This window comes from Serinus canaria, chromosome 1A (assembly GCF_022539315.1).
Source record: "Serinus canaria isolate serCan28SL12 chromosome 1A, serCan2020, whole genome shotgun sequence".
Lineage (NCBI taxonomy): Eukaryota > Metazoa > Chordata > Aves > Passeriformes > Fringillidae > Serinus > Serinus canaria.
In genome coordinates, this window is record NC_066314.1 from 22216350 (window position 1) to 22231355 (window position 15006).

At 39.4% G+C, this 15006-nt stretch overlaps 1 protein-coding gene across 4 annotated transcripts in view; it reads right to left on the reverse strand.

Annotated features, from left to right (window-relative positions):
• Window positions 1-15006, reverse strand: part of CPED1 (cadherin like and PC-esterase domain containing 1) — a 136670-nt gene that overhangs the window by 98149 nt on the left and 23515 nt on the right. For all 4 annotated transcript variants that reach the window (XM_018910186.3, XM_009086781.4, XM_050985354.1 and 1 more), the window contains exons 4-5: window positions 4222-4328; window positions 2327-2402 (exon numbers count right to left, since the gene is read on the reverse strand). In XM_018910186.3, coding sequence (XP_018765731.1) covers window positions 2327-2402; window positions 4222-4328 — 183 coding nt within the window. The remainder of the gene's footprint in view (window positions 1-2326; window positions 2403-4221; window positions 4329-15006) is intronic.

Here is a 15006-nt window from a genome sequence, read left to right on the forward strand (position 1 = left end):
AAGCAGAGAAAAGAATGATCAAAACAATTCTTATCTCATTTGCTGTGCCTGTGTTGTGCCGAAGTGGAATGCAATATGGAGATTGTTTACCCAAAGTGATGGTGTTTTGTTTCCTTGGCCTATCAGGGCCAAGCATGTGTCCAGACTGACAGTCAGCAGACAGTCAAAAGATTTTGTTCAGTTGGGTGCTTGTGCACTTTCAGTTTAGATGTAGTGAATATAGTGTAGTATAGCATAGAATAATATAGTATAATAAAGTAATTAATTAGCCTTCTGATATCATGGAGTCCTCCTCATCATTCCTCCCTGCCATGGGAGTCGCCTTGATTTACAATAAGTCACTACCTCCTTTCTGCAGCGATGCAGGAGGGGAATGGGAGCTGTGATCAGCTCATCACACATTGCCTCTGCCACTCCTTTGGCCTCAGCAGGAGGACTCCTCACACTCCAGCATGGGGTCCCTCCCATGGGAATCAGTCCTCCATGGACTCTACAAGGAGAGTCCTTCCCACAGGCTGCAGCTCTTCATGAACTGCTCCAGTGTGGGTCCCTCCCATGGGGTGCAGCACATCAGGAACTGACTGCTCCAGCCTGGGCTCCTCTCTCCACAGGTCCTGCCAGGAGCCTTCCAACAGGGTCACAGCTTCCTTCAGGCAGCCAGCTCTCCTGGCACTGGGTGCTCCATGGGCTGCAGGTGGATCTCTGCGCCCCTGTGTGCCTCCACGGGCTGCAGAGGCACAGCTGTCCCACCATGGGCTGCAGGTGGATCTCTGCTCCCCTGTGTGCCTCCACGGGCTGCAGAGGCACAGCTGTCCCACCATGGGCTGCAGGTGGATCTCTGCTCCCCTGTGTGCCTCCACGGGCTGCAGAGGCACAGCTGTCCCACCATGGGCTGCAGGTGGATCCCTGCTCCCCTGTGTGCCTCCACGGGCTGCAGAGGCACAGCTGTCCCACCATGGGCTGCGCCACGGGCTGCAGGTGAATCTCTGCCTGCTCTGCTGCCCCGAGCACCCCCTCCCACCCCTTCTTCACTAATCTCTCCAGGTGCTCTTGTGCAATTGTTTTATTTCCCTTCTTAAATATGTTATCCCAGAGGTGCTACGACCATTGTTAATGGGCTTGGCCTTGGCCAGCAGCAAATCCATCTTGAAGCTGGCTGGCGTTGGCTCTGCTGGACTTAAGGGAAGCTCCTGGCATCTTCTCACAAAAGCCACTCCTGTGCCCACCCCCCAACAGCTTGCCATGTAAACCCAGTACAGGAGAAAACACTGAATGGCTTAATAAAAGGGTCATGTACAAAGTGACTTGTACCACGTTTATAGACAGCAGTGAAAATGCACGTATTTAAAGAGAAAGCTCTGTGTATAGTAAATGCCTCTTGTGTTTGTGGTTTTGTGGTAGTAAAATCACAAAAAAACTGCAGTTGGCCTTTCTTCAAGCAGCAGGGTGAACCAATGTGCTTTGAAGACAATCTGTTACAATGTGAGCAGGGCCTACCAATTTCTCTAGGCAGTGGTGAGACATAATTGGGGAGCAAGTATCTGTACAGACTAATTCAACACACTTATTTTAAATACATATTTTAATCTAAAAAGAAGTAGCATTTGTAGGTATCTCTCTCTCCACTGACTTAAATGGAAGACTAGAATACTGCTTTCAGAAAATACATACTCCTAAATGGCTAAATGAGATGCAATTAATCCTTTCCTTCTGTGTTAAATTTAGCATATACATAAAAACGGAGAAAAGAGAAGGAAGTTTAAGTAGTCCTAATACAGTGCACAACAGGTTTTTTTTTTCCATTTTCTATTCAAACATGGATTTTACCCATGGTAAATAAGAATTCTTTGGAAATTTGCCCATAACCTTTAAACTTTTCTGGTTGATGATCTTAATACACAATAAAGGCTTTTTATCAGTAAATTATGTCTGGAAAGGAACCAAGCTCTGACTCCTCTTTCTCCATGCCACAACATTTTTGTAAAGCTGAACAAACATATTACACCAAACCCAGGACACAGAAGTGTAAATACCAGCACACTATATTAGCACAAAACAGTCCAAAAATAAGACACTTATAGCCAAATTATTTCTGCAATATGCAACAGCTGAAAAATGCAATGTCTTTACCTGGAAAGATTCTGTATAATTGTAATCTACATTTAAATGTATTTAAAATAGATTATCAGTCTTTTATTTTTCCCTCCATGCCTTCATGACTAAAAATAAAATGGAATTGTAAGTTAACAGTCTCATTTCAAAAACTTCCTGTGACAACTATTAGAAGATCAACATCACATAAACATATTTAAAGAAATCAGATTACCTGAAAATGCTTTTGTTATCTGGCATAATCCCTCTTTTCTGCAAAGAAAATGTTGGATTTCTGGAAGTAGGTTTACCTGTATGTAAAAAGAGAAGCTTTAATGATTTAATTAAAAATGGGGCTCTTTTCTCTTCAAAGGAACATGCCTTGAATGGGTTTGTTTTTAATTTATCGAAAACACCTCGTGCAAAACTCCCATCAGTGTCAAGAGGAAATGATGACTTTACCCTCCCTGCAATGTTGAAATAATGAAGTTAAGGTGTAGACTCTTCCCTGTGTCCATAGCAATGCAAAATTTTAGGCCTATATCTCTGCCTCTGGCTGCTGAGTGTTGACCCGTTCCCTGTCCCCTTTTCAGTCTCTGCAGCTTCTCTTTTCTGAGCACTTACCAACCACTGTCTCTCCCAGCCTGGAAATACCCTGTGCCTCTGGAATTGCTGTGCTTGGGGTCAGTAGTAAGCTAAGCACAGGCAGGCTCTGCAGCAAAACACTGTGGTGCACTTTGGTATGGACATGCCAGCAGCAAGTAATGTTAGTTCAATATTTAAAGTTTTCTGGAGGAATGGGCCATCTGGTTTAAGTCCATGCTCTGCTGCAGACTTCCTGAGAGAACTTGGACAATTCCTTTGATCACCTTGTGTCTCAGTTATTCATGTGTGACACATCTGGACATCGCAGCATGCTGTCAGGATTATTATATTGCACAGCATTAGAGGCTCAGATATGGAAATATAGGCAGAATGAGGAAAAAAAACAGTTTGCAGAAGCCTGGGGTGCTTTATTATCTGAGTATATTCAAAGCATGTATATTTCTAGCAAACTATAACTGCCATAAAAAATTCACTTTGCATACACTTTGATATTGCATCCTGTCCCAGGGAACCCCAGTGTACATGCTCAAAGATCTGACTTCTGTGGACATCAGTGGATTTTTTTTATCACCAGAGGCACCTTTTAAAAGTAGCTCCATTTCACTCAGACCCTCAAGCTGGAGTCAATAATTTAGTCTTGCCATTATTATTATTTTAAGTATTTTTTACTTAAAATATGAGTCAAACTGTAGCTGTAGCTTGGTCACATTTTATCAAAGATTTCAGTTTACATCACTCACATATTTTTATGAACAGGTCAGGTGTTTTCATAGAAATTACATATCTAAGTAACCTAAACTGTGCCCACAACATGCACAAGTGAGAAAAAAAAAAAAAAGCAATCCTGAAAATACCAAGATAATTGGTACTACTGATGCTTTGGACCACGAGGAAGAAGGTTGCAGTCCCAGAGCAAAGAAGTTCCTTGAAGGCCTTGGTCCAGATTACACATAATCAATTGTAGGAGCACTGTCACTGTTTGGAGAAGTGCCTAAATTATGTTTTCAAATGAGGAATTACATTAGGTGAAACTCAGTAGTGATATAAGATATGAAGCCTAAATTTATCCATCTCTATCTTCTGTCTACACCATCATGCATAAATTCTCTTTTCCAATAGGGAAAATAGCTTAAATAATTTTAAGACACTTTTGCAGTCAGACATGCAGGTTGAAGGTGGCCAAGAATGCAAAAGTTCAAGTTAAAGAAGAGAAAAGGGAACCTTGACACTGAGTTGTAACAATTTTCAGTATTTACACTGAAATACTTACAACCAAACTAACATACTATGTTCAAATGAGAAATTGCTTTTGATAACTGGGTGTGATATAAAGAAGAATGAAATGCTGGTACCTGACAAGTATTTCTCAGTAAATAGAAAAGATGAAAAAACTTAATTTCTGCTAAACCATGCTGCTGCAGTATAAAATAAACATTTGCTACTTCTCTTTTTATGAGTGAGGACTGAGAATCTGGGCTATCCTGTCCTTACATTCCCACAAAGGGTAAAATAGTAATCCCATACCTTCTGGAAAAGCTCCAGATTATGCAAATCTTCTGTTTGAAAGCAGCCAGTGCCATCTTTTTCTCTGGAAGATAAGCAGATGAAAAGATCCCAAGGGTTCATATCACCTATCCAGAAAGAAAAGAAGCAGTTTGAGAAAGAAAATATCTTGCAATTCTTATTTGCATAAAAAATACTTAGAGGGATATTTTGAAGAACAGCAAAATGTTGGAGAGCTAATTACATGAGCAGCTACAGGGGGCAGAAGGATAAAAGACACATTTGCTACCACGTTCAAGCTTTGGAATTATACTTAGGTGTTTCACAGTGGGCATTCCCTGTTATATCTGCCTACTGATATCCAAACCCTGCTGCTTGACCTGTTTAAATTTCAGAAATTAAAAAGTTTGGTAACATGATGCTGCTTTAAGTTGTTCTTTTTTTTTTTTTTCTGAACTCCTCAACATGCATGATTATAACACGTATCCAGTATATGCAGTGTGATTTTCTGAGGTGTTTCTTTAAAGTCAAGTCAATTTTTCAGGAAGTATTACTCTTCATGCTAGTGCAAACAGCAGGAATTTTGGTGTAGTGGATTCCTAAATATTAGACACCAGACTGACAGAGCTAGAACTGGTGTACAAGTGGGAATTAGATTGCTAGCTTCCGAGCTAGTGTGATGCTTCCTTCCTGGGGCAAAGCTGACCAGAAAATACAAATAGGCCTTGAACTTGCTCATATCTCAGCATGTGATATGGTGTAGAAATGCCACTGTTGCTTCAAATAACCCTGGTCAGCTTCCTCACATGGTCATTTGTTTTTTTTCTGTATACAGCCTTTGTTATCTGGACTAGTTAGAGATGGTGGCAGCTCACAACAGAATTATTACATCTGTTGAGGTCACCATGAATATGTTCAATAAAGGGTAAATTATTTCATTGGCAGGAAGACAATCAGTGATAATGAACTTATAAACAGAAAGGGCAGCCAGAGAAGCAGTACAGCATCCAAGACTACAGAATCAGGTCACAAAGCTCTCTGCAAAATAGCTATTTCAAGGACTGGTTGGTTCTTTTTCCCAGAGTTGGGAAGATTACATGTATTTTATTCCATTTTGTGCTGTCCATCTGTGATACCTTCTTAATTTTATTAGATTACCCCCTTAATTTGGTCCCACAGATGGCCCACAGAGGTATTAATTTCATTTATTTCCTTTCCTTCTTTCTCCAGAATGGTTTTTTTTTCCTATCCCAATCATGATTACAAATGTCAAGCAAGGTAAAGATTCCACTTAAGGAGATTTAACACTCAATTTATGTTCAGTACAGTAATGAACTGATTGTGTAGAATGGATCCAGGACTATGAAAGTAACTATCACTTTTTTATGTTTATAAGCAGTGTGACAAAACTGAAGAGATCAATTTTCAGTTACACTGCATTTATTACTGTAACAAGTTCTTCAATTTCACATTATGAGAACCAGTATTATGGTATAAAAGTAATTAGGGTATATGAAATTTAGGCAAAACAGATTCACTACACTCTTCTTTGTGAAAGAAACAACAAAAAAACCCCTGCAGGTAGATAAAAATGTCAAAGATAGCAAACAAACAAAACATTAAAGAAATGTACAAGCAAATACCTCACTTTAGTGCAAAATTTTGGCAGTGCTAACAACCTACTCAATGACCTCACCAGCTATGTAATTATCAGATAAGCAAGATGTTATGCCTCTGACTAGTAAACACCTTTGAATAAATCATTATAATTACACATAAATCACAATGCCCAGTTGTGTGCAAATTGAAAGAGAGCTGGAGGGAACTCCATTTCTCAGAAGCAGTTCATTTCCTTCCCTTGTTTATTATGACACATCCTGCCCTGGGAAGAATTTGATCCCTGACTCCAGAGGATATGCTGCACTGTGTACTTGACTTTGGGATACATCAGAGTGATCAATATGAATGCACCTAAGAAGAAAAGGAAAATGTACCCTCAGATCTAGTGTGCTTCTGAGCCAGTGCCCAGGAAGCAAAATAGTTCAGGAGAGCTTGAATGCCTGCCATTACTTGTGTTTTCTATTCAGAGTACTTAAACCTCGAGCCAGTTATTTCAGTACAGAACAATCAGAACTGAAACGTGTCTATTTATAGAAGTCAGAAGACTTCCTATTAGAAAAACAGTGTACACCTAGTGCTGTCTCTCAGATTCAGACTGACAGAGCAGTGTGACTCCTTCTTAAATGTATTGATATATTCCTCATAATCTATACCTGAAAAAACACTATTGGAAAACAACAACAAAAGAGTCATTGCTTACAACAGCTATCTAGTTCTACAACAGGCTCCTCTAGGAATCCATTTTGCCTCAAATTTACCCATGTCACTTCTTCATTTTTGTGGAAAATGAACATCTATGATCAGGAAACCAACAGTCTGTCTTCCTTCTGCATATTTAATAATAGAAGAACTACATCTCAGGAAAAAAAGTGCTACTGTTGTTAGTATTCCAACAACATCACATGGGCCATGCATAGGACTGAAGATCCCTTTCACAGAATTTATTGTTAAAGCAAAGCTAGATACATGTGAGCTAAAACATTCTACAATAAAAGAGAAAGAACAAAAGTGGCATTAATAATAAACACCATCTGCATGGAAGTATTCAGGTTTCAAAACATTTCTAGAGATTTTATTAAGAAGCTTTAATAAAGTCAATAATATTCCATTTTCAATGTACACAGCTTTGCTGCTTTCCTGCAGACTTCAAACCAGAAGCAGGCTTTTACAGGACATTTGAGGGGGAAAGTTAAAAAGAATGCTTCATATCTGAAATTTGCATGAAGTTTTTCCCACAGAATGAACTTTGTCTCTAGTTATGGAAATCCTGTTTGCTTTATCCAGCAAACCAGTGAAGCTCAGCACACAGGAGCTGTAGATCAATTAGATAACATGAAATCACACCTCATGGAGATACTCTCTACTCTGCATTATTTTGCACTTGGACAAGTAAAAGAGTGGCAACAAGATGAGTATATGCAATTGCTTGTTCATCTGCTCTTTGAATATCTTTTCAAATCAAGATAGTTTAGTTCAGCCTGTTAATTAAGGCCTTGCATCCACAAGGAATGCTCATCTGCAGAATTATATCTAACTATGCAGACAAAGTGAGCTTTAGGTGGACACATGCTGGCAGCATGAAGCTTTTATTCACCTGTCTTTTGCCAGCTCTTAGCCTCTCCTCTCCTGCAGTCTTTGAAGCCCTCATCCAGTCCCATCTCAAAAAGTATTTGTTCCTGCAATGTGTACCTCATGTTTACCTAAGAATATCAACCCAAGTTTCTACTTCAATTAGTAGTAGTACAGTATAATTTGATTGAAATCTGATGTGATCACCTTTTATTCTGAATTAGTCAACGAACATGCCGTTCAATTCAGAGAGCAATAACTTCCAACTGAAATTTGTTGCTATGTAAAAATTCAAATTTTCAGTGAGATAGCACTGTTTTCATTGGCTGTGTCATTGATTTTTCATTTGAAATAATTAAAATAGTTAATGTGGAAAAATAATTTAAAAGATAACAGTCTAGGGAGAAAAGCAAACATATTTTTTAGCAGCAGAGGAAATAGCAACGCAGACACCAATAAAACCATTTAGCTTTTTCTGCATAATATTCTGCAGAGAGCTTTTGTATTCTGATATATTAGACCAAAGCTGACAGAAACCAAATGAGAACTGTAGGATTTAATGGGGTTTTAAATAAACTTCAAGAATTTCTGAAGGTGATTTCTCAAGTAAAGTGATTTTATTCTAGTTTTTGAAATGATCACATTGTCCCCATAAGCTGCGGCATTGGAGGCTAAATTTTGCAGGAAAGCTGTTAGATGCATACACCTCTGGAATATTAATATCTCAGGTGTATATTATTTAATTTAATCAAATTACTAAGTTTCGTGTTATTACTATAAGCTGAAATTTCATTTTGCAGTATTAAGGTTTCCACCCTGAAATTTGAAATGAAAGAACTTGGAAAATCAAATGAAATTTTCATCTTTCATGTCTATCTTCTTGTATTTCATTCATTCTGGGAAATAAAAAATAAAAAAAAAAGCCACTTGGATTTTTTTTTTATTTTAATCTCAAGTCAATTTGCAATTTTGCATTTGCTCACACCACTACCTTGAAATTAATCCGTTTATGAGCACTAGAGGAAAAGAAGACAACAAGAAACAGCTAGCATTTGTCAAGAGCATATTACATAAAAGTAGTCTCCTTTCTTCTAACAGAGTAACTGATCCAGTAACAGAAATCAGAGTAATCGATTTAGTGAACAAAGCAAATATTAGCAATGAAACAATTTGACTTTATTAAGTCTTTAGACATTGTTTCCACATGACATACCTCTGAGGTGATTGCACAGCTATTTGAAAAAAATTAAGTCTAATCCACAATCAAAGTGGATTCTTTTTGGTGCAGAGCCTCAAAAGGTACTCCACTGTACATTCAGTTTTGATAAAATTTTTCAGTAATAAATTGAATAATGGAATAATAAGTGCATTTATAAATGGCAAGTGACACCAAGATGAAAATAAGTATAAGAACTTCATAAAGCATGGTCAGAATTCAAAATAATTCTGATAATTGGTTCAAATTTAACCCAAGCAAATTCAAAACAAGTCTAAAGTGCCATAGTTCATAAGATGAAAACAATTGGAGAGGTACAATTTGCCATAGAGAACTACTGCAGAGAAGGACCAAATTTATAAACTGCATATGAAATAACAATACAATATTGTTGCCAAAGGAAAATAACCAAAACAACCAACAAAGCAAATATAAATAACTTTTCAGCTGTTGTCAAGTATTTATTGATGTTGAAAGAGTTGAATCCACTCCTTTAACATTTCAGTTTTAATTTATTCCATGCCAATTCCCCACAGAATTCTACATAATAGCCCTGCAGATATCAAGAATTGTAACCAATCCTGTTTATGAGCGTTACAGTGGTAACAATGAGTGGGGTTAATCCTTCTGCTTCATTTTGTGTCAGTCATAGCTTTCCAGTAACACTGTTCCCAGGTTTCAGTAGAGGGTTAGAAAAAGAAGATAGATTGTGGAAGACCTCCCACAGGGGCTGACTTGGGTGGAGTCAATCCTTCGTCTAGCAACTCACACAGTGATGTCTTTTTGATTTGGTACAAACCAGGTTACAACACACTGCTGTTTTAACTGAGTGTCAGTGCCTTCCTGGTGTCTAACACAGACCTGCAGCAAGGAGGCTAGGGTTGGCCTGAGGCTGGAAAGGGACACAGCCAGGACAGCTGACCCCAGCTGGCCAAAAGGATGCTCCGCACCATGTGATGCTGTGCTCAACAATAAAAGCTGGGGGAAGAAGGAAGAAGGGAGCAGGGAGTGGGGGAAGACACACCCATTCAGAATGGTGGCATTTGTCTGCCCAACTAACCCATTTGGTTCCATCCATTATGAAGCTCCTGTCCTGGGGAATGGCTGAACACCTGACTGCTCACAGGAACAGGTGAATAAATTCCTTGTTTTGCTTTGCTTGCAGACACAGCTTTTGCATTCCCTATTAAACTGTCTATCTCAATTCATGAGTTTTCTCACTTTTACCCTTCTGATTCTCTCCCTCATCCCACCAGGGGGAGATGAGCGAGGAGCTGGGTGGTGCTTTGCTGATGGCTGGGGTTAAACCACACCACTGCTGAATAAATTTTTACCCATCCAAAATCAGTGGTCTCTTTAATCACTGGAGACAGGATACAAAGTATGCATTTTAATTTGCAGCAAAGGGTACATAAAGAACAGTTTCTTAACACATGTATCAAGTACTGGAATACCTTACGCTAGGGAAGCTATAGAACCTCTGCTAAGGGAGATCCTGAGATTTGTAGAGGATCCTTTTTTAAGAGAAATTCGTGTCAGCTGTACTTGAAATATATTTTCATACACCTCTAAGCTGCATGGATGTAAACAGAAGATTTTCAGGAAAAGTTATTGTTTACATATTGATGCATTTAATTGCATTCAGGTATACATATAACATGTTGCAATCATGATGTGTAAAAAAAATTATATAAATTTTAGATTAATGCAAGTTTTAGCTTCATGAGTCATTAGTCCTCACAGTATACATAGAAAAAAAAAAAAAAAAGTCAACCTTCTCTGCTCCTGAATGGTAATGGAGGGAGCATAGATTGTACCGAGTTGGGTGAGGAAGCACGTATTTATGGAAGTAGCTGTTTGTGCACAAATCCTACTTCAAACTGGACAGAGGAATGTGTTGGACTTCAACCCTGCCATGTAGTCAATTTATCAGAGCCAATAGTTTGCTAGCCAGGAGTTTGAAGTGGAAGCAATAACAGATGTCTGAAAGACAGAATTTCTGCCTCACTGACTGCTTTTGGATTCTAGGCTCTTCAGTGTCTCAGCGGGCAGCATCAGGCAGGCTGTGTGACAGGGTATGGGGATGTGGGAATTCTACACCTCTGGTGATCTGAGCTTCACAGATAGCACTCCAGGGGAAAATATCCTTTGAAGCCCATTTCTGGTTACAGCAGTTTGGCTGTCTTGTGCAAATATCAGAATGCTGCTTGTTTGACTGAATAGTTTTTCTTTGTTAATGACATGTCCTCTTGCAAGTTTCTGATATCCCTACTTCATTTGTAAGACTGTCCCTAAAGGAATGTCTCACACCTAGGTGTTCAGGAATTTTTTTTGCTTAAAACAGTAGTTATTGGAAGCATTTTAATTTCTCTTTTGGTATGGCCCTTGCTGGTCATGAGCTATTACCAATATGGAATCACTATGACAACAACGAAGAAACAATCACTCCATGAGTGATAGCACAGGATAAGATGGTGAGGTTTCTGATATTTTTTGAACTGTTCTGGAAAGCAGTTATTCACCTGCTCATATGCAAATCTTTCACTGTTTCAGAGTGTGTTCAGACTGACTGTATTCTGCCTTAACACACAGCCCCATAACCATGAGCTTAGCTGGACAAATTAGGCTAAAATCTATTGTCACACTAATCACAGTCGAGTATTTTAAATGTAAAAAAATACCCTATGCTTTGATTGAGGCTGAGATGGTTGGACACAGTCAATTCATTCACAAAATACTTTGTGCAGTTGCTGTGTGGCTGCCAGGGAAAGGCTGAAGGAATCCTGAGGACAGTCACTACTCACTCCCCTTGAGGATGATCGGGACTTTTTTTTTGGCTCAGCTACTCCCTGACTAAGAGGGTTTGAAGTGTCAAGGGAAGCATTCTTCATAGAGGAGAGGCTGGTGTGAACCAAATGGAACCAGTTTAATTTCAAGGAAAGTTCATTTATCCCTTACAGCTTAGCACTAAACATTGCCCTATGCTCAAGAACTAATGCACAGTCACATCTGAGTTCAGAATTCAGGCAGTGAAATAGGCATTTGAAGTTGTTTGCAGTGCCTCTCGGAAAAACAGAGTAATGCTTGACAATCCTGTATCTATTCTGCAAGTGCTGTGGAGGGATATTGGGTTTAATTACAAATGGAGAGGCATAATGCTTCCACTCTTGCCTGAAAGAAAGAATTATTTTAATACTGTTTATTTATATCAGAAAACAGGTTTCAAGCCGGCTTTCTTTGTCAATCAAAGGCAAATTTCAAAAGTAAAAAAATCAGCATTACAAGCCAAGAGCTAACTGTTTCTATCAAAAATATTCTCAAATGTGTAAAGATACTTTAATTTATCCACCTGGTCTCAAACTCTAAAACTGCCTTAGATCTAGCTTCCAAGTCAAAGAGTTACAATCTTCCTTACTGGAACAATTGATCATTCAAGGTAGATGACTTTCTCTAAAAGAAGCAAAATAAATCTATTGCAGGCATTAAGTATAAGAATGGAGAACATACAGGACAATCCTTTCTCCATTTACATCATAATCTATGCAAGAGACCAACAATCCTTCCTTCAATCAATAAATTACCATACTGTAGCAGACAACAAAAAAAAAAATTCAGACCTGCAGCAAATGTTTTAAAGTTGGATTTTCAATTTGCAGATAACTGTCAGTGAGACAACCAAAGGTAGTAAAAAAAAAAAAAAAAAAAAAAAAAAGCCGTGTTTTTTAACTGTATCCACATACTTTGCTGTGCAACCAAAGAATGGGCAGAATACTGGAAATAAAGTGCATTCCAAAATTACATTAGTCTGACATGGGGAGAAGAATAATGCAGTATTGTAAGGCAGGTGCATTAGATGGTTCTCAGTCTATCCAGGAAAGACTCTCAGGCTAAGAATAATTCTCCACTGAGTTGTATTACAGACTGCAACTCTTAACAACCTATAGGTTTATCATGGCATAACCTGTCAAGGTATGAAAATATGCTGACAAAATACTTTCTGAGCTGCAGTAGAGTTCAACAGCAAATAAAAGGAAAATATGCAGTTCTGACCCAATGACAAACACATTGGGGCAATTCAAACACTTACTCCTGTTATTCCACTTCTGTGCTTACACACCATGCTTTGGATGAATATTCAGATTACTCTGGTATGTTCTCCACACATAGGTATTTTCTGCACAGCAAGCCTCAGTGAAACTAAAAGCTCCTAATAATCCAATACGGTATGCTCTTGTATGCAAGCAAAAATTACTTACAACCCCAATTGCTCCCAAATGCTGGAATTCTTACTTTAGATGTATTCAATACACAACATAAGCCATGACAGTCAAAGCTGCTATATATGTTTCTCACCCACACATTGTGGGACTCAGACCTAACCTTCAGTGGGATGGAAGCGCTTGGTACCTAATTAAAGCACAGATGTCACAGATCCACCAAAGCTCAGCTAAATCCATCTGTGCAGGTGTTTTCTTACCTTCTGTGAAGGTAGAGAAGGAAACTGCCTGACAAAAAAGACAGATGACAGATTGAGAAATATTAGAGACAGGCTACTGAGAGTAGATTGGCATGAAGAACCAGGTGAAAACTAGAAGGAGAGAATGTGCATGTGGGAAGAAGGGTCACGCAGCTGAGACATGCAGGGACCAGGCTGCGCAATGGAGCCCAGAGGAACTGCAGCAGGTGGGAGAATTCAAATAGCACCCTGCTCCAGCTGCTCCCAGGGACAGTGCAGGAAGGGGATCTGCTCACAAAATACTTTTCTCTCCTATGCACGTGCACACACACACAAAGGAGGACAGAGGGACAATGCTGGGTGGGGTAACCCCAATAACCCTGTCAGAGACATAAGCCCCTGTTCTGGTACCCCCAAGAGGTCCCTGGGGAGATTCCACCACAGTGCTGAATGTGATGATTGAACAGGAGCCCCAAAGCACCTTGGGGACCTTTTGGAAGCACATCCTAACTTGGATCAGTGTGTACATAGAACTTAACAAAAAGAACAAGTGGTACTGAGGCGCCTTCCCCACTAGACTATTGCAAAACCTGCAGATCGTACTTCTATAAGGAAAAGTCTGGGCTTTTGGAAAGGAACATGCAACAAACAGAAAGAGCTTGTGGCTGGAAAGAAGATTGAATTTGAAAGTAGTTCCTAGGGAGGAGGAGTTCTTCCCAAGGAAACCAAATTGACAGCTTCTGATTACTTTCCATCCTGCACTTCACCCCAACATTTCTACCACTCCCACTCTTAGCAACAGACCATTAGGTACCTGAGCTGAGAAGCCCTCTGAAGGATGGCACTAATGAGAATTCATCATTGACTTAAAAAGGTAGAAATGGAGAAAACAGCCTCTTCCCTTCTGTGGATATATAGCAGCCTCAGGATAAGCAGCAAAAGAGTAAATGGGTTTATTTGTCCTATTGTCCTGTCTCATTCTAATTACAATGAATGAGAATGCCAATTACAATGTTTGATCACATATGCAAGAAACAAAAAACCATATTTTAAGATCCAAATTGCAGACCTTGATCCCTGCAATTAGAGCACTCAGGCACCTATACCTATCTTTATTAATGTGCCAGGTTCCATAATACCCAGGAGACACGAAATATACTGAAAAAAATGAAGCTTGGGAATAAAGCAATGGCTAAAATAAACAGTGTCAGGACACAGGCTCAAGCACTGGCCTGCAATCATCTACTGTGTTTGTTTTCCTCTCCCTGGGTGGCCATGCAATGTCCCAGGAGACAGCCAAAGCCAGTGACAGTTCCTAAAACTCAGCGAGAAGTAGGCCACCCTCAGTCGGGGAAAACAGTTTAGAGACATGGACATGTGCCATACTGCATCACTTGTCCCTGGAACTCGGGAGCTGACCCATTTTATTTATGATTTAGACAAAGCTGCAGAAGACAGTGATGCAATAATTAAATCATGCCTAATGTAAGGGTTTCCAGCTGCACCTCACAGATACTGTTTTCTATGTATCTTGCTATGCTGCCTTTCACTTCTACTCACCTGGCACGCCATGGGGTAGTGGAAGTCCATGACAGATATATGGACTGCCATGCAGAGCATCCATAAAACATGGACTCTAAAGAAGACCTTAAAATTACCTCTGCAAACATTTTAAAGAAATGTATGGTCATACGTGCCATGGAGCTGGGTAAAGGAAGAAGAAAACCTGATGCTTTCTCCTACTTCACATATCTTCACTTCTACCCTTAGAGCTTTTTTAAAAGCCCTAACACTTCATTCCAAAGAAAAATAGGGCTAACATGTCAAGCTCTGTGTATTTAAAGTCCATGACTTCAGTTTCATCTTTATAGAAAATTACCTCAATTATTTTTGTTGAAGACTTCTAGACAGGCTCCACTGTTACTTACTCCTACTTCACTGAGGC